Consider the following 14,456-nt stretch of genomic DNA (forward strand, 5'->3'; position numbering starts at 1 on the left):
GTTATTGTAACCGTATTGTGTTGTGTTGCATTATGCTGTGTTGTGTTGTGTTGCATTATGCTGTGTTGTGTTGTGTTATTGTAACCGTATTGTGTTGTGTTGCATTATGCTGTGTTGTGTTGTGTTATTGTAACCGTATTGTGTTGTGTTGCATTATGCTGTGTTGTGTTGTGTTGCATTATGCTGTGTTGTGTTGTGTTATTGTAACCGTATTGTGTTGTGTTGCATTATGCTGTGTTGTGTTGTGTTATTGTAACCGTATTGTGTTGTGTTGCATTATGCTGTGTTGTATTGTGTTATTGTAACCGTATTGTGTTGTGTTGCATTATGCTGTGTTGTGTTGTGTTGCATTATGCTGTGTTGTGTTGTGTTATTGTAACCGTATTGTGTTGTGTTGCATTATGCTGTGTTGTGTTGTGTTGCATTATGCTGTGTTGTGTTGTGTTATTGTAACCGTATTGTGTTGTGTTGCATTATGCTGTGTTGTGTTGTGTTGCATTATGCTGTGTTGTGTTGTGTTATTGTAACCGTATTGTGTTGTGTTGCATTATGCTGTGTTGTGTTGTGTTATTGTAACCGTATTGTGTTGTGTTGCATTATGCTGTGTTGTGTTGTGTTGCATTATGCTGTGTTGTGTTGTGTTATTGTAACCGTATTGTGTTGTGTTGCATTATGCTGTGTTGTGTTGTGTTGCATTATGCTGTGTTGTGTTGTGTTGCATTATGCTGTGTTGTGTTGTGTTATTGTAACCGTATTGTGTTGTGTTGCATTATGCTGTGTTGTGTTGTGTTGCATTATGCTGTGTTGTGTTGTGTTGCATTATGCTGTGTTGTGTTGTGTTATTGTAACCGTATTGTGTTGTGTTGCATTATGCTGTGTTGTGTTGTGTTATTGTAACCGTATTGTGTTGTGTTGCATTATGCTGTGTTGTGTTGTGTTGCATTATGCTGTGTTGTGTTGTGTTATTGTAACCGTATTGTGTTGTGTTGCATTATGCTGTGTTGTGTTGTGTTGCATTATGCTGTGTTGTGTTGTGTTATTGTAACCGTATTGTGTTGTGTTGCATTATGCTGTGTTGTGTTGTGTTATTGTAACCGTATTGTGTTGTGTTGCATTATGCTGTGTTGTGTTGTGTTGCATTATGCTGTGTTGTGTTGTGTTATTGTAACCGTATTGTGTTGTGTTGCATTATGCTGTGTTGTGTTGTGTTGCATTATGCTGTGTTGTGTTGTGTTGCATTATGCTGTGTTGTGTTGTGTTATTGTAACCGTATTGTGTTGTGTTGCATTATGCTGTGTTGTGTTGTGTTGCATTATGCTGTGTTGTGTTGTGTTGCATTATGCTGTGTTGTGTTGTGTTATTGTAACCGTATTGTGTTGTGTTGCATTATGCTGTGTTGTGTTGTGTTATTGTAACCGTATTGTGTTGTGTTGCATTATGCTGTGTTGTGTTGTGTTGCATTATGCTGTGTTGTGTTGTGTTATTGTAACCGTATTGTGTTGTGTTGCATTATGCTGTGTTGTGTTGTGTTGCATTATGCTGTGTTGTGTTGTGTTATTGTAACCGTATTGTGTTGTGTTGCATTATGCTGTGTTGTGTTGTGTTATTGTAACCGTATTGTGTTGTGTTGCATTATGCTGTGTTGTGTTGTGTTGCATTATGCTGTGTTGTGTTGTGTTATTGTAACCGTATTGTGTTGTGTTGCATTATGCTGTGTTGTGTTGTGTTGCATTATGCTGTGTTGTGTTGTGTTATTGTAACCGTATTGTGTTGTGTTGCATTATGCTGTGTTGTGTTGTGTTGCATTATGCTGTGTTGTGTTGTGTTATTGTAACCGTATTGTGTTGTGTTGCATTATGCTGTGTTGTGTTGTGTTGCATTATGCTGTGTTGTGTTGTGTTATTGTAACCGTATTGTGTTGTGTTGCATTATGCTGTGTTGTGTTGTGTTGCATTATGCTGTGTTGTGTTGTGTTATTGTAACCGTATTGTGTTGTGTTGCATTATGCTGTGTTGTGTTGTGTTGCATTATGCTGTGTTGTGTTGTGTTATTGTAACCGTATTGTGTTGTGTTGCATTATGCTGTGTTGTGTTGTGTTGCATTATGCTGTGTTGTGTTGTGTTATTGTAACCGTATTGTGTTGTGTTGCATTATGCTGTGTTGTGTTGTGTTATTGTAGACCGTATTGTGTTGTGTTGCAGTATGCTGTGTTGTGTTGTGTTGCATTATGCTGTGTTGTGTGTGTTATTGTACCGTATTGTGTTGTGTTGCATTATGCTGTGTTGTGTTGTGTTGCATTATGCTGTGTTGTGTTGTGTTATTGTAACCGTATTGTGTTGTGTTGCATTATGCTGTGTTGTGTTGTGTTGCATTATGCTGTGTTGTGTTGTGTTGATTGTATCCTGTAGTTGTGTTGTGTTGCATATGCTGTGTTGTGTGTGTTATTGTAACCGTATTGTGTTGTGGTTGCATTATGCTGTGTTGTGTTGTGTTGCATTATGCTGTGTTGTGTTGTGTTATTGTAACCGTATTGTGTTGTGTTGCATTATGCTGTGTTGTGTGTGTTGCATTATGCTGTGTTTTGTTGTTTATTGTAACCGTATTGTGTTGTGTTGCATTATGCTGTGTTGTGTTGTGTTATTGTAACCGTATTGTGTTGTGTTGCATTATGCTGTGTTGTGTTGTGTTGCATTATGCTGTGTTGTGTTGTGTATTGTAACCGTATTGTGTTGTGTTGCATTATGCTGTGTTGTGTTGTGTTGTGTTGCATTATGCTGTGTTGTGTTGTGTTATTGTAACCGTATTGTGTTGTGTTGCATTATGCTGTGTTGTGTTGTGTTGCATTATGCTGTGTTGTGTTGTGTTATTGTAACCGTATTGTGTTGTGTTGCATTATGCTGTGTTGTGTTGTGTTGCATTATGCTGTGTTGTGTTGTGTTATTGTAACCGTATTGTGTTGTGTTGCATTATGCTGTGTTGTGTTGTGTTGCATTATGCTGTGTTGTGTTGTGTTGCATTATGCTGTGTTGTGTTGTATTTTTCCATTACACTGCTTTACGTTGTATTTCATCGCTTTCTGTTGTGTAGCGTGGTGTTGCATTGTCCTACATTGCCATCAGTTACGTTGTGTTGTATCACACCGTAAGGCTTTTGGTATTCTGCATCACTTGGCATACAGCAGCATCGCATTGCATTCCGTCGTCGTCGTATCGTGTCGGGTCACGTTGACTTCGTTCGCGCGGGCTGCAACTCCCACGTTCACTCGTATGTACACGAGTGGGCTTTTACCTGTATGATTTTAACCCGCCATGTAGGCAGCCATACTCCGTTTTTCGGGGGTGCGTTTGCAGGGTATGTTCTTGTTTCCATAACCCACTGAACGCTGACATGGATTACAGGATCTTTAACGTGCGTATTTGATCTTCTGCTTGCCGTATACACGCGAAGGGGGTTCAGGCACTAGCAGGTCTGCACATATGTTGACCTGGGAGATCGGAAAATTCTCCACCCTTTGACCACCAGACGCCGTTACTGAGATTGGAACCCGCGCCCCTCAGATTGAAAGTCCAACGCTTTAACCACTCGGCTATTGCGCACTGAAAATGACAGTTGTTTATGGACAGACAGACAGACAGACAGACAGACTGACGTAGAGGTGTGGAGGGGCGTGGCAAAAGACCCTATTGGGCGTGGTCATTGTTGTCTTGTTCTTCGTTGTCTCCCAGAGGCCCCTTGCCCGGACCTCCTCAAGGCTCTGGCCATCATGGAGAGGTGTGCACGTGTCCACTGGCACGGTCCCTCCAACGCCACCACGTGCAGGTCAGTATGTGTGTGTGTGTGTGTGTGTGTATGTGTGTGTCTGTGTGTGTGTGTATGTGTGTGTCTGTGTGTGCGTGTGTGTGTGTGTGTGTGTGTGTATGTGTGTGTATGTGTGTGTGTGTGCGCGTGCGTGTATGTGTGTGTGTGTGTGTGTGTACACCAACTTTCACCATCGGTGTTGTCTGTAGCAGTGTTACTGTTCTCTGTGTGTGTGCCAATGGCTATGTTTTTGTTGTGTTTTTGTTGTTGTTGTTGTTTTGGTTTTGGTTTGGGTTTTTGTTTGTTTTGTTTGTTTGTTTGTTTCTTTTGGTTTGTCTTGTTTGTTGACTTGATGAAAGAGTTTGAACCGTGCGGTCAGCGGTGTTTGTTGACTTGATGAAAGAGTTTGAACCGTGCGGTCAGCGGTGTTTGTTGACTTGATGAAAGAGTTTGAACCGTGCGGTCAGCGGTGTTTGTTGACTTGATGAAAGAGTTTGAACCGTGCGGTCAGCGGTGTTTGTTGACTTGATGAAAGAGTTTGAACCGTGCGGTCAGCGGTGTTTGTTGACTTGATGAAAGAGTTTGAACCGTTCGGTCAGCGGTGTTTGTTGACTTGATGAAAGAGTTTGAACCGTGCGGTCAGCGGTGTTTGTTGACTTGATGAAAGAGTTTGAACCGTGCGGTCAGCGGTGTTTGTTGACTTGATGAAAGAGTTTGAACCGTGCGGTCAGCGGTGTTTGTTGACTTGATGAAAGAGTTTGAACCGTGCGGTCAGCGGTGTTTGTTGACTTGATGAAAGAGTTTGAACCGTGCGGTCAGCGGTGTTTGTTGACTTGATGAAAGAGTTTGAACCGTGCGGTCAGCGGTGTTTGTTGACTTGATGAAAGAGTTTGAACCGTGCGGTCAGCGGTGTTTGTTGACTTGATGAAAGAGTTGAACCGTGCGGTCAGCGGTGTTTGTTGACTTGATGAAAGAGTTTGAACCGTGCGGTCAGCGGTGTTTGTTGACTTGATGAAAGAGTTTGAACCGTGCGGTCAGCGGTGTTTGTTGACTTGATGAAAGAGTTTGAACCGTTCGGTCAGCGGTGTTTGTTGACTTGATGAAAGAGTTTGAACCGTGCGGTCAGCGGTGTTTGTTGACTTGATGAAAGAGTTTGAACCGTGCGGTCAGCGGTGCTTGTTGTTGTCAACTCGTTTTCCAAGCGCTTTCTTATATGTATATTCAGCACAAGATTCAGCGCTATATAGATACTAATTATTATCATTAGTAATATTATTAGTAGTAGAAATAGTAGGAGTATCATCGTTATCGGTGTTGTTGTTCAGTGAGGTGTGGGCCGTGGAGACATGTCTGGCGACAGCAGGGTTGTACTCCCTCAAGTGTCGAGACTTGTCCAAGGCTTTGCGGGTGGTCCTCTCCGGTTATCTGCCCCTCAACACCTCCTGCACCACCACCACCACTACCACCACCACTACCACCACCACCACCACCACAACCACCACCACTACCACGCCACCCACTACCACTACCACCACCCCACCCACTACCACCACCACAACGCCCACGACCACCACAGAGGCTCCAACAACAACTACAAGCACCACCACCACCACCACCACCCCCACTACCACCACAACCACCACTACAACCACCACAGCCAGTGAGTATATTAATCAATACGTCGAAAAATGAACGCGTGGAAATGTATGCTGTCATTTGAATTCGAGTTTTGATATAATTCTCATAAAAAATAATGAATGATGTGACATTTTATGGAGTTATGTTTTGTATGACAAATTATGAAGCGGTTCTGTATTGTATGAAAGATTATGGAGTTGTGTATTGCACTGTGGCAGGTTATGGAGTTATGTGGTATACAACAGATTATGTATAAGTTCTGTATTGTATCAAAGATTACTAGTGGAGTGTTGTATTGTGCTATGACAGATTATGGACTTCTGTGGCATACAACAGATTATGTATCATATATGATACATTATGAAGTTCTGTATTGGATTGAAGATTATGAAGTTCTATATTGTGCTATGACAGATTATCAGTGGAGTTATGCATTGTATAACGGATTAGGGAGTTCTGTTGTATGCAGCAGATTATGGAGTTATGTATCATATGTCAGATTATGAAAGTTCTGTATTGAATGACAGACTATGGAGTCCTGTATGACGTCATCCAGAAGAGATGTGACGCGGACCACTACTTCGACAACAATGACGTCATGGACGTGATGTTAGCGGCGGACTCTGACGTCAGTAGTGAGGAGAATGAGCGACTGCAAAATGCCAACCTGGACGTGTGCATGTGAGTGGAGATGATAAACGACATGTGTGTGCTGGTGTGTGTGTGTGTGTGTGTGTGTGTGTGTGTGTGTGATCACCACGTGTGCATGGCATGCCTGTGTGCGCCCATTCACTCATCTGTATGTGTGTTATAACTTCATATCTATTCGTTCCTTCATTCTGATGAGTGTACTATAACTCTTGTTATAACTTCATATCTATTCGTTCCTTCATTCTGATGAGTGTACTATAACTCTTGTTATAACTTCATGTCTATTCGTTCCTTCATTCTGATGAGTGTACTATAACTCTTGTTATAACTTCATATTTATTTGTTCCTTCATTCTGATGAGTGTACTATAACTCGTGGATCTACCAAGTCGTTAGTTCGCTTATTCATGCGTTTGTTGTTGTTGTTTTTCGGTTTGTGTGTGTGTGTGTGTGTGTGTGTGTGTGTGTGTGTGTGTGTGTGTGTTTGTGTGTGTGAGAGAGAGAGAGAGAGAGAGAGAGAGAGAGAGAGACTTTGTATCCATTAATTCATTCAGTTATACCTTCATACGTACTACATAACCTGATCTATCGGCTCGGCACATAACCTTGTAATATCCTTTCACTCCGTCATTCATGTGATAATACCTTCACACTCATTCACTCATTCAAGTCAGTCATCATATAACTGTATCGTCCATTCGTTCATTCGTGCGTGTTATAGAACTTATTAATATCCATCATTAATTTAAGGCTCTTCACATAACTTTATATCCATTCATTCACTGAAGAGTTTTTTCTTTTCTTTTCTTTAAACATATTTTTTATATACCCATTCTTTCGTTCAAGTTCACGCGCGCCGGTTTCAATAATTGTAAATCACAACAACTTTAATTCCCGTCCATTCATTCATTTTCACCTACCCAGTACAAGTGGTTCAATTGATTGGTTGATTGGTTCTTTGCAGCCGTCTCGTGGCCTTTGTGGACTGCATGCAGGAGCTGCCCAGCTGCCGGGGTTCGAAGCTGACCCAGTGTCGCAGGGCCTTGATGCCGCACGTGCTCACCAACGCCACCACCAAGGGCCGCGCGTGGTGTGCGCGCGCAGTGCGCGAGGCGGCCTCTGACCTCCACACCCTGCAACTGACAGGGAAGGGGGCGGAGCTGAAGGGAGGCAACTTCACCCTGAGTGAGGGGGGCGGCGGTGGAGAGTGGGAGAGAGGCCGCGGCGCCAACTACTCTTGCAGCAGCAGTGATGGTGAGTGAGAGGGTGTGAGGGAGGGGAGGGGTGCACGTGTGTGTGCGTGTGTGTGTGTGTGTTCTCTGTTGTGTCTTTCGTATTCTGATTGTGTTCCATCAGTTCTGTTGGGTTTTCTCCCCCTACCTCTTCTTTTTCAGTGGCTATGGTACAACCACTGTTCTTCCCCTACCTCTTCTTTTTCAGTGGCTATGGTACAACCACTGTTCTTCTCCCCCTACCTCTTCTTTTTCAGTGGCTACGGTACAACCACTGTTCTTCTCCTCCTCCTTCTTCACCAGTGAATGAATTATTTTTCACATTACGATTGAGCTGTTCTTTGTGGGGTTGGAGGGAGAGGGGGGGGGGGTATGGATCATGGTGTTGGAGATACAAAGTTTTGTGACTTGAATTTCTCTGTCTCTTTCTCGCTGTCTGACGATATTTTTCATCCAGCTTTGAACTGTCAGTGTACTGGATGTGTCAAAGAGTGAACATAAACGATGATGATAGTGATGATGGTAAATATGATGACGACAATGGTTTGTAATGGTTGTGATGAATGACAGGGGTGATGATCATGTATGGCCGTGGTGATGGTGACTGACGATGATTGTAATGACTGATGATGCTGGTGGTGATGATGTTAGCGATAATGATGATGATGATGCTAGTTATGATGTTAGTGATGATGATGTTAGTGACGATGCTTGTAATAATGACGCTAGTGATGATGGTGATGTTTCAGGCAGCAGAACCAATGGCAGACTTGATTTAGTCACAGGCCTAATTTTAACTCTCCTGTCCACATCCGTCCACTGCAGGTTTCCGACCTCGTCTTGAAGAACACGTCTGACTGGTCCATCCTTGGCCAATCACATGGCAGCTCTCAGTTGGTTGACACGTTCCCACAACGACAGACATTTAAAATGTACCACCCATAGATTTGTTTCCTACTCTAATATCCTAAAACCAGGGTCCTGTTTTACCGGCAATTTCCACCGGTGCATAGTTGAACAGATATTCATGACCATTAATTTTAGTAGTCGTTGTGACACGTAGTCTGTGGTGTTTTACTTTATTTTGAGGGTTATGTACTTTGGCTTGATTTTGATAAAGATTTGGTCCCTGCACCAGTGTGTAAGGAAGTCCACAATACTGCCTGTCTGTCTGCACTCAGTGTAATGACGCGCTCATTCGATCTGTGCTCATCAGAAAGCCGGCAGCACTCGGTGTAATGACGCGCTCATTCGGTCTGTGCTCATCAGAAAGCCGGCAGCTCTCAGTGTAATGACGCGCTCATTCGGTCTGTGCTCATCAGAAAGCCGGCAGCACTCGGTGTAATGACGCGCTCATTCGATCTGTGCTAATCAGAAAGCCGGCAGCTCTGTCGAGGTTCTTCCACCCCCTCCCCCTACCCCCTTCTCAACCCAAGGTCAACAAAAAACATGGCGGCTCAGTTTGAGTCAACAAGTGTCGAATTCTGTTCGTGTAAGCTATTTCTCGATTAGAAGGGTGGATTGCACGGTACATGTCATTTTCTCACATGCCCACATTGGGAAAAACAGGTAATATCCAATTTAGCGTCCTAAATTATTGCACCTATTAAGACAAAAATTATTGCACCTATTAAGACAAAAATTTTCACATATCAGTTTTGCAATGGAGGCATGTGTGAAATGACATGTTGTGTGTAGTGGACCCTTCTAATAAAAAAATAGACAACACGACACCAAATGACCTATAACATGAACCCAAACTGACACTTGTCTACAGCCGCATGTTTTTTGCTTACATTTTCATGGTTTGCGGGACCAGATACGGAAAGAGCAAGATGGCGGCACGTCAGTTTAGTCAATGTTTGAATCGGCATCAAAATAGAGTAAAGCAACGTTCAAATGGAGCCGAAAACCATTTAAAAAGGATTACATCAACTAATGGTAATATCGTTTATCTGTGAACAAAATTTTATGGTAAAATAGGTTCCTGAATTCTGGACGCTGAAGTAGGACTTTGCCTGAAAAACAAGAAAAAAATCCTTTGGCCAAAACAGAACCCGGACTTGAGGATACTGGAACAGGAAACAGGAGCCTGCAGTGCCATATTTTTGGTCATTTCAACAGTGGGTAAGCCAGTTCCTAGGCGACGAACGCACATGAAGTGGTCGGCTGACTCCTAATTCTGTATGGGAATGATTATGATGGCTTTCACATATCTAGATGAAACGTTCGCAGTAAAAAAAATTTTAAAAAAAGAAAAAGAAAAGTTACATGACGAAAGCTTTATCATTTCGTCAGATGCCCCAATCTGGTCTTTTTTTTCTTTTCTTTTTCTTTTTTACCCGAGCTGAAGGAATAGCATTTTTCATTTGTTGCAAAGTTCCGGAAAAACTAGTCATGGCTGTCACTCCATGGATGTGTATTTTTCAAGTGGAAGACTTTTTCCAGTTCAATCTTCAACACTGCTGAATTTTGCAAGCTGTTCAGTGTTTTGTGTGTGTGTGTGTGTGTGTGTGTGTGTGTGTTTTGTTTATTTGTTTGTAAGTAGGCCCTAATGAGGTCCTTTCTTCGTCACCAACAGCTTGGTAAACTGGTAAACGGGTATCCGGCCAAAATCTCATCTGAAGTGTATGTTGTCATTGCATTATGATTTCACATTGTGGGATCACCATGCCGATGATAGCAGACCAACATTGTTCAGGCTGATCATACTCTCGTCATCCATAAACATTGCTCTGTTTCTCACTTAGAACTGATAATATGATTTATTCTGAATAAAAAGTATTCATAAAGAACATGCATTCATATATTTTATGTGTGCTTTGTGTACTTAACTCTGTATTTTATTTTTAAAAAAGAATAAACGAACGAGCGTTCAGGACTAAATAAGTCCAAATGAAATGAAAAAAGAAAAGAAAATGGGAATCACAGGGGCAGTACATGCCAGTTGTTGAACAGAAGTTCCCAGCCCATCAGACAAATTTGTTTCCTGTATTATTCAGTGCTTTGTTTATTTCTCTTTGTGTAAAGCAGATTGACAAACAGTGTTGTTCATTATTGCTTTCTTTCTTTCTTTTTTATGTAAACTTAATGACAACCTAAAATAAAATTTCTTAATAAAAGTTCCACGTTGTGTGTGTGTGTGTGTGTGTGTGTGTGTGTGTGTGTGAGAGAGAGAGAGAGAGAGAGAGAGAGAGAGAGAGCACATATTTAAAAACAGAAGAAAAGCTGGATGTATTAGGGATTCATTTTACTTACATAACAAGAACAGGTTGTCAGTAAATATCATGAGCTGCCTATCTCGGAGGTGTGACTGTGAGCAGCAGTCTGCAATGTTGTTATTGTTATCATTTTTATTATGATTATTATTACTATTATTTGATCCACATTATCATTATTACTCACAGCACCTGTCAAGCACCTGGCTACATGCACTGATCAATGTTGTCTGACATACTGGGTACATGCACTGATCAATGTTGTCTGACATACTGGCTACATGCACTGATCAATGTTGTCTGACATACTGGCTACATGCACTGATCAATGTTGTCTGACATACTGGCTACATGCACTGATCAATGTTGTCTGACATACTGGCTACATGCACTGATCAATGTTGTCTGACATACTGGCTACATGCACTGATCAATGTTGTCTGACATACTGGGTACATGCACTGATCAATGTTGTCTGACATACTGGCTACATGCACTGATCAATGTTGTCTGACATACTGGCTACATGCACTGATCAATGTTGTCTGACATACTGGCTACATGCACTGATCAATGTTGTCTGACATACTGGCTACATGCACTGATCAATGTTGTCTGACATACTGGCTACATGCACTGATCAATGTTGTCTGACATACTGGCTACATGCACTGATCAATGTTGTCTGACATACTGGCTACATGCACTGATCAATGTTGTCTGACATACTGGCTACATGCACTGATCAATGTTGTCTGACATACTGGCTACATGCACTGATCAATGTTGTCTGACATACTGGCTACATGCACTGATCAATGTTGTCTGACATACTGGCTACATGCACTGATCAATGTTGTCTGACATACTGGCTACATGCACTGATCAATGTTGTCTGACATACTGGCTACATGCACTGATCAATGTTGTCTGACATACTGGCTACATGCACTGATCAATGTTGTCTGACATACTGGCTACATGCACTGATCAATGTTGTCTGACATACTGGCTACATGCACTGATCAATGTTGTCTGACATACTGGCTACATGCACTGATCAATGTTGTCTGACATACTGGCTACATGCACTGATCAATGTTGTCTGACATACTGGCTGCATGCACTGATCAATGTTGTCTGACATACTGGCTGCATGCACTGATCAATGTTGTCTGACATACTGGCTACATGCACTGATCAATGTTGTCTGACATACTGGCTACATGCACTGATCAATGTTGTCTGACATACTGGCTACATGCACTGATCAATGTTGTCTGACATACTGGCTACATGCACTGATCAATGTTGTCTGACATACTGGCTACATGCACTGATCAATGTTGTCTGACATACTGGCTACATGCACTGATCAATGTTGTCTGACATACTGGCTACATGCACTGATCAATGTTGTCTGACATACTGGCTACATGCACTGATCAATGTTGTCTGACATACTGGCTACATGCACTGATCAATGTTGTCTGACATACTGGCTACATGCACTGATCAATGTTGTCTGACATACTGGGTACATGCACTGATCAATGTTGTCTGACATACTGGCTACATGCACTGATCAATGTTGTCTGACATACTGGCTACATGCACTGATCAATGTTGTCTGACATACTGGCTACATGCACTGATCAATGTTGTCTGACATACTGGCTACATGCACTGATCAATGTTGTCTGACATACTGGCTACATGCACTGATCAATGTTGTCTGACATACTGGCTACATGCACTGATCAATGTTGTCTGACATACTGGCTACATGCACTGATCAATGTTGTCTGACATACTGGCTACATGCACTGATCAATGTTGTCTGACATACTGGCTACATGCACTGATCAATGTTGTCTGACATACTGGCTACATGCACTGATCAATGTTGTCTGACATACTGGCTACATGCACTGATCAATGTTGTCTGACATACTGGCTACATGCACTGATCAATGTTGTCTGACATACTGGCTACATGCACTGATCAATGTTGTCTGACATACTGGCTACATGCACTGATCAATGTTGTCTGACATACTGGCTACATGCACTGATCAATGTTGTCTGACATACTGGCTACATGCACTGATCAATGTTGTCTGACATACTGGCTACATGCACTGATCAATGTTGTCTGACATACTGGCTACATGCACTGATCAATGTTGTCTGACATACTGGCTACATGCACTGATCAATGTTGTCTGACATACTGGCTACATGCACTGATCAATGTTGTCTGACATACTGGCTACATGCACTGATCAATGTTGTCTGACATACTGGCTACATGCACTGATCAATGTTGTCTGACATACTGGCTACATGCACTGATCAATGTTGTCTGACATACTGGCTACATGCACTGATCAATGTTGTCTGACATACTGGCTACATGCACTGATCAATGTTGTCTGACATACTGGCTACATGCACTGATCAATGTTGTCTGACATACTGGCTACATGCACTGATCAATGTTGTCTGACATACTGGCTACATGCACTGATCAATGTTGTCTGACATACTGGCTACATGCACTGATCAATGTTGTCTGACATACTGGCTACATGCACTGATCAATGTTGTCTGACATACTGGCTACATGCACTGATCAATGTTGTCTGACATACTGGCTACATGCACTGATCAATGTTGTCTGACATACTGGCTGCATGCACTGATCAATGTTGTCTGACATACTGGCTGCATGCACTGATCAATGTTGTCTGACATACTGGCTACATGCACTGATCAATGTTGTCTGACATACTGGCTACATGCACTGATCAATGTTGTCTGACATACTGGCTACATGCACTGATCAATGTTGTCTGACATACTGGCTACATGCACTGATCAATGTTGTCTGACATACTGGCTACATGCACTGATCAATGTTGTCTGACATACTGGCTACATGCACTGATCAATGTTGTCTGACATACTGGCTACATGCACTGATCAATGTTGTCTGACATACTGGCTACATGCACTGATCAATGTTGTCTGACATACTGGCTACATGCACTGATCAATGTTGTCTGACATACTGGCTACATGCACTGATCAATGTTGTCTGACATACTGGCTACATGCACTGATCAATGTTGTCTGACATACTGGCTACATGCACTGATCAATGTTGTCTGACATACTGGCTACATGCACTGATCAATGTTGTCTGACATACTGGCTACATGCACTGATCAATGTTGTCTGACATACTGGCTACATGCACTGATCAATGTTGTCTGACATACTGGCTACATGCACTGATCAATGTTGTCTGACATACTGGCTACATGCACTGATCAATGTTGTCTGACATACTGGCTACATGCACTGATCAATGTTGTCTGACATACTGGCTACATGCACTGATCAATGTTGTCTGACATACTGGCTACATGCACTGATCAATGTTGTCTGACATACTGGCTACATGCACTGATCAATGTTGTCTGACATACTGGCTACATGCACTGATCAATGTTGTCTGACATACTGGCTACATGCACTGATCAATGTTGTCTGACATACTGGCTACATGCACTGATCAATGTTGTCTGACATACTGGCTACATGCACTGATCAATGTTGTCTGACATACTGGCTACATGCACTGATCAATGTTGTCTGACATACTGGCTACATGCACTGATCAATGTTGTCTGACATACTGGCTACATGCACTGATCAATGTTGTCTGACATACTGGGTACATGCACTGATCAATGTTGTCTGACATACTGGGTACATGCACTGATCAATGTTGTCTGACATACTGGCTACATGCACTGATCAATGTTGTCTGACATACTGGCTGCATGCACTGATCAATGTTGTCTGACATACTGGCTGCATGCACTGATCAATGTTGTCTGACATACTGGCTG

At 42.3% G+C, this 14,456-nt stretch overlaps 1 protein-coding gene across 3 annotated transcripts in view; it reads left to right on the forward strand.

Moving 5' to 3' along the window:
- The window catches only part of LOC143288641 (uncharacterized), a 30,205-nt gene extending 19,762 nt beyond the window's left edge, over positions 1 to 10,443 (forward strand). For all 3 annotated transcript variants that reach the window (XM_076597304.1, XM_076597305.1, XM_076597306.1), the window contains 5 exons: positions 3,726 to 3,819; positions 5,124 to 5,458; positions 5,964 to 6,117; positions 7,051 to 7,340; positions 8,068 to 10,443. In XM_076597304.1, coding sequence (XP_076453419.1) covers positions 3,726 to 3,819; positions 5,124 to 5,458; positions 5,964 to 6,117; positions 7,051 to 7,340; positions 8,068 to 8,162 — 968 coding nt within the window. In that variant the 3' untranslated portion in view covers positions 8,163 to 10,443. The remainder of the gene's footprint in view (positions 1 to 3,725; positions 3,820 to 5,123; positions 5,459 to 5,963; positions 6,118 to 7,050; positions 7,341 to 8,067) is intronic.
- The last annotated feature ends 4,013 nt before the right edge of the window (positions 10,444 to 14,456 follow it).

This window comes from Babylonia areolata, chromosome 12 (genome assembly GCF_041734735.1).
Source record: "Babylonia areolata isolate BAREFJ2019XMU chromosome 12, ASM4173473v1, whole genome shotgun sequence".
NCBI classification, from domain to species: domain Eukaryota; kingdom Metazoa; phylum Mollusca; class Gastropoda; order Neogastropoda; family Buccinidae; genus Babylonia; species Babylonia areolata.